The 6,170-nt window shown below is 43.0% G+C and overlaps 1 protein-coding gene across 1 annotated transcript in view; it reads right to left on the bottom strand.

Moving 5' to 3' along the window:
- Positions 1-700: 700 nt before the first annotated feature.
- LOC113033876 (protein unc-13 homolog B-like) overlaps positions 701-6,170 on the bottom strand; it is a 110,085-nt gene continuing 104,615 nt past the window's right edge. The window contains exons 15-17 of the mRNA XM_080308665.1: positions 1,415-1,464; positions 860-935; positions 701-733 (exon numbers count right to left, since the gene is read on the bottom strand). Of these exons, the coding sequence (XP_080164791.1) occupies positions 701-733; positions 860-935; positions 1,415-1,464 (159 nt within the window). The remainder of the gene's footprint in view (positions 734-859; positions 936-1,414; positions 1,465-6,170) is intronic.

The raw sequence follows: 6,170 nt of genomic DNA, 5'->3' as shown, positions 1-6,170 counted from the left end.
CTACTGGGCTTAGGTCAGGACTCCATGCAGACCAGTCAAGTTCTTCCACCCCACAATCTCTCATCCATGTCTTTATGGACCTTGCTTTGCGCACTGGTGCACAGTCATGTTGGAACAGGAAGGGTCCATCCCCAAACCGTTCCCAATATGTTGAGAGCATGAAATTGTCCAAAATGAAAGAGTTCCTTTCACTGGAACTAAAGGGTGGAAAACAGCCCCACACCATAATCCCCTCTCCACCAAACTTTACACTCGGCACAATGAGTTGCTGTGATCCCAGTCACTTTCACTTTGTCATAATACCCCAAACAGCTGACTGTGGAATATTTAACAGATTGGAAATTTCACTACACTGCTGGAATTCCCTGAGCTCCTGGGAGCGACTCACTCTTGCATGTCCAGCTGCTTTATCTTATACACCTGTGGCCGTGGAAGTGATTGCATCACCTGAATTCAATGATTTGGATGGGTCAGTGAAGACGTTTGAGAATATAGTTATATAGCTAGACCTTCACTTTGCCAATAATTAGAAATGCAAAATAATTTTAGATATAATCAAATATGAAACTCATGCTAGCTGGGAAAACTTAATTAAGCGAGTTGTTCATTATTCACAGCAGTGACACTTGACTCCATCATTGTAGTTAAATGATAAACCTGTTTTATTGCTCTCATGTGGGAGATTGTTTAGCTCGCTTAGTCACGATTGACTGACATTTTCAAACTGGTACATCTGCATATTCAAATACAAGTCAGTATGAAAGGTGGCTGTCTTTAATTTCAATTAGCTGATCAAGTTTAGGGTCAGAAAGGGTCAAAATTAAAATGTCACAAGGAAAATGATTGAGTGTTTGCTTACCAGCTCACTAACGAGGGGAATGGGCCTTCTCTTGCGGAGATCTGGCATGCTGTCAATGCCAAACGGTGTGTTCCCCCTGTACACAACAATCGAATGTGGAAATGTATTGATCGGTTTTTAAATAAGGAAAACAGTACAGCATACCTTCAGTTCACGGCCTTAGTCGTTTGCAGATTTTTCTTTAGAGCCTAACTACCCACAAAAACCACAAATATCCTCCGCAATTTTTTGGGAGGAATTTGTAGCTTGTGATGGCGAAATACCCCTGTGCTCAGAGGCGGAGACTTGTAAGTAGCCAATCTGAGGGCGTTCTATATCTCTGCTGATTGCATCTCCAGCATTCTCATATCATAGCAGTCTTCTTAAAGCCCAAATTAAGGGTTTAAACTATAATAACAGGAATTTATATGCATTTTATGACCACACCCAAAATTCACAGTTTTTCACTATTCACGGGTGCTCTAGCAACGTGACACCTGCAAATTTCTAGGGTCGACTGTATCATACTAACTCGCTTGAACGAACACACACACACATCAGAAGACCTTTACTGACCCTGGCTTGGCCCACGGGTGCTTGCTGAGGTCACCATCTTGATCTCGGCTCTGAAAAAGAATGTCATAGGTCAGGCGTTCAGCTACTGGGTCTGGCTTTACTGGATTCATAACAGTGGTGCATGCACATGCACAAGCATGAGCTATAGAGGAAAGTGAAAAGGAAATAACAAGACAGAAGCACAGGGACTCAAATGTGTTGGTTGAGTTTCAGTACCGCATGCCAAACAGGACTCTGCGATCAACTGAATTGTCGTCATGCATATATGAGCCTCATTAATGTGGTTTCCCCTTGTACAGTAAACACAAATAACATGTGCTCCCAGAAAACACAAACCAAATATTTACCATGTTTTTGTTTTTTCTTCTAACAGGTATTAAAGGAAATACCACAGTGACTAACACGTTTCAATCTTTTATGTCCTAATCAGTGCGGGCATTATTGCATATACATAACTACATATAACTGAACATCTAAGTGATATAAATGCAAAAGGAAAATTAAATATAGACACAAGCATGATGGAAATGTATAAATACAACAGAAATATAATTATAGAAAGAACAGTTTCTTTAAAAATACTGCGTTTATAATTGGGAGAAACCACAAAATAAGTAACCTGATCTCCATCTTGACTTCCATCTGTAACACAGCACAGAAGAAAAAAGAAAAACAAATGGAAAACAGTCACAGACTAGTTTGTGAAATAACATGCCACACCCTGGATTACTCATTTTGTTGTTAATTCCTGAGTAATGCTAAAAGCGGCACAGTTGCTGAGCTATCAGATAGATGAGGTCTGAGGTCATAAATGTTTCATTAACATGTATAATTTATCATGAAAATGACTCCTAATATTTCGCTTCTCCTTCCTCTTTAATGTGAGGCTAGCTTTCCAAGGAGATAATTAATGTTTTCTAATTCAGCAAATGGCCACTGCCTTAGAGGAGTAAGGGACTCTTGAGTGGCAGGTGATACATTACTCTCAAGGGACAAGAAAAGTGTAGCGCCAGCAGAAAACATTTGGTACGGTAAATACCCAACGGAACCGTTTGGTACTGGGGCTTATTCATAACCTCTGGGTGAGGGTATTTAAAGAGGACACCGGTGGTTAAGCTTTCATCAACGAAAACGATGCACTGCAGCCAGGACAGATCAAAGAGTTTCAGTAACGGGAAGAGGCTTTGATGACAGGAAGCTGGGAAGGAAAAGTTTTCCTGTTTGTTCTTCTAGAAACACTTGTGTTGACAAAAAAGTTAAATGATGACTCAGTTACCATTTAGAGACATCTGAATGAATTAAAATACCCATTCTCCTTTACAGAGAAGATGAAGTGTGTTCATATCGCTCTTCATTTGAAACATTTTAATGGTTCATCTACTCTAATCACAAAAAAAGCAAAAAAAAACAACCCCAAATTAAATTAATCAGATATTTTTATCCAGTCCTGACTCAAAGAGTTAAATTAACTGAATCAGTTTGATCAATTAAATTCTATGTTTTTGCTCAATTCTTCGTTAACACAACACATCTCAGAGTGGAATACAGCTTAATAAATCCAATATTCTCCGGTTAATGACCAGTATTGGCTGTTGAAACATTACCAGCATTGATACTGAAAAAGTTGTACAACCAAATAAAATTCATACAATAAAACAACAGATGAGCCCAACATTAAATGTCATGTAATGACTACCTTGCTCAAACTCATCCTGAGAGAAGGTGGACACACTGGCAAGGCTGCGCCTGGTCTCTCTCTTCTCACGAAGAATCTGCTGAAAGCTCCTCAGACACTTTAGCCTGCGCTCATCCATCTGGCTGATCTCTGTGGATAGCTCTGCTGCTTCTCCTTCTGATTTGTCCTCAGAAACTATAGGGGCGTCCATGCTAGTTTGTTGTGGTAGTGGGACATCAGTTTGCCCTTGCTCTTCCACGGCTGCAGGTTCGTCAGCCAAAACCGAGGCCGACAGTGAATCCGCAGTGGTACATTGTGAAAGCTGAGCTTCTTTAAGGCTCACATCTGCAAGAGTTTCTGCATGTTTTTCTGTAAGGCCATCAGGTTGAGGCAGTTTTGCAGCACTACTGCAAATCATGTCAGGGCAGACTGGGAGTTCCTCAGGACACGGTGGGACAATGTCAGAAAAAGGGTGTTGGTAAGTTTCTGTACACTCCAATGTAAGGCTGTTGATGGCTTCTTTAAGCATAGGCTCCACATAGAAAGTATCTAATGTATCTACAGTGCTGGTTATGCTTTCCCTAAAAGCAATATCATCACCACCAACCACATCACCTTTTTGGGTTATATCAGATGTTTGAACCAATTGTGTCTCATAGCAAAAAGGTTTTGAAGGCAACTGAGTTGTAGGCAGCTCTGAAGGCATTGATATTTCAAAGTCTGTTTCTTCTTCAGGATTCACAGCTCCAGGTGCTTCAAGTTTGCGCAACGCTCCCCGCAAGGCAGAGCTAAAATCAAGTACTGCTCTACCTATGCGTTTGACGTTGAAACCCCCAGCTTGGGGATCTGCATTGCCAGGGTGAGAGAATTGATTTCCTAAGCTTTGGTTACTGACGTCAGTCACGCAGGATGGCTCAGTCCACGTCATTGCTGTAGACTCGTCATATGCTAAATACGTTTCAACTTGACAAGTTGTTGTAAAGCTCAGATCAGCTGAATGCCTAAAGTCTGATTCCTCTGCTTCAGCATCATGCCCATCAACTGAGTGGTAACCAGAACTTTGCGGGTAGGACAAATCAGCAGCACATTCATATGCTACAGTGGAGTTTTCACTGGGATCTGCCGATCCATGAATCCCAGACTGGTTCTGAGGCCGCCTCCTTCGCGGCTGCCATTCCTCTCTGCTAGAACTGCTGGCAGGTGAGTTGTAATGCTTTCCAGAGTGTATAGAGAGATGTTCTGAGCTTGCATTAGAACACTGCCCAGATGTACCATATCCCGTCGCACCACTGTATTGTTCCCAGCTCCCAGCTCCTTCACAGCAAAGAGGGCTCACACCTTCATGCTCCCTTATGTAAGCTGTTTCCCTATGCCACACGGATTCCATAGGTCCACTGTGTGTTGGTACAGCATTAGTCCAATGTTCCTCCCCATCACGAGTCCTCTCTTGCTTTCTTCCATGACTAGATGATGGTCTTTCTATGTCTGATTCAGATTTGGAACTATGACCAGAAGACAAAGAGCTGGTGCTCAGGCAGTCTTGACCATCCTGCCTGTCAAGGTAGCCAAAGCTGAGTTTTCTTGCTATAGCGCCTACTGGGATATCAGAGCTATGCTCAGAGGTATCCTCTGGTTCCTCTGGTTCCTCTAGTTCCCGATGATCCACTGATTCAGCGATTGGGGAAACTGTTGAGTCTTCTGGCTGGGATAGCAGTAATTCTCTATGTATGCTATGGCGCTCATTGCATGCTTGAGGGAAACAATTTGACTCTGACTTTGGCACTGCACTACCTAAACTGCCATAAGCACTCGCAGGCCTCCTGCGGCAGGATGGACCATCTTTGCACCCTACCCCTGACCAAGTACCTGCATGGGCTCCAGGCTTGTTGCTAGAACGAATGCCCTCAATCTCCAACAGAACAGCATCTACACACGATGATACTTCCTCAACTGACCCTCGAACTGAGGTCAGGTAATCCCTGAGGTCGGAGATTTCCTCCTGGATCTTGTTGATCCCCCTCAGCTCTTTTAGAATGTGCTCGATGATGGCACTTGACTCCTCCTCTTTATCTTCATCCTCTTCTAGCAGTGTACCAGGGAGAGGTCTGTTAAAATTGTAGTCAACACAGTCACCAGTAGAATAAGGTCTCTTTGGCCGAATACGGGGTGAGGCAAAATTCCTTCCTGCTGTTGATACGAACTTCTTGCCATTCACGTCTGGACCAACCGGAGCATAGTGTAGGGGTGGCCGTAATTGCTCCGGAGCATCCCGAAGTCCTTCTTCGAAGGAGATTCGTTTAATATTTGCTGGTGATCTACATCTTTTATGCTGCAAAGTGCAGGGTATTCTTATACACCCCTCTCTGTTCAGTTCCACCTCTCCTACACATGGTGGCCCAGATGCTACACCATGCGTTTTAGTGTTTGAAACTGTGGGGGAATATGCTTCTGCCCTTGGGCTAACCTTTGGGTATATGCTCCTGCGCTCCTTTCTGCTCTCATGTGTTTCTCTCGCCTCGTCTTCCTCAATACCTGAATAATAGAGGTGGGAATCTGGGACATGGTGGTCTGCAGATCCTTGCAATAAACGATGTATTTTGCCCCGAATAACTAGTGCTACCCTTGGGTTTGGAGCCCTCTTCTTAGGTGGGTGAACTTTTGACTTTGCGCCTCCTTTAGGGGAAACACCTGCTCCATGTTGTCCATTGAAACGATTCTTGGAGAACATATTCTAAAGAGAGCAGTCTGTCCTTATCTAGTTCCCCACATTGTCAGTGGGAGATGTGTATATATGATGTATCATAGTTCATTAATAAAGCCTGTCAGAAGCTTATCCAGCCCAGCCACTCAAAGTCAGTGGCCCATGGCTAAAATGGGAAGACAAAAAATAAAATGTGTAAAGATTAAAAATACTCTGTCATCATTAGATAAGCAAAGATGTCACAAGTTAATCAACCTGTACTCTTTAAAAAAAAGGCGCATGCACACTAATTCATGCACAAAAAAAGCAATGCTCCCAACACATTTCCTCTCCTTGCTCTCCATGAGCCTTAAAACTTGTCCTCGCTGTACTGGAACGAT

Source organism: Astatotilapia calliptera, chromosome 12, assembly GCF_964374335.1.
Source record: "Astatotilapia calliptera chromosome 12, fAstCal68.1, whole genome shotgun sequence".
NCBI lineage: Eukaryota > Metazoa > Chordata > Actinopteri > Cichliformes > Cichlidae > Astatotilapia > Astatotilapia calliptera.
This window is presented reverse-complemented; position numbering and strand designations above follow the sequence as displayed.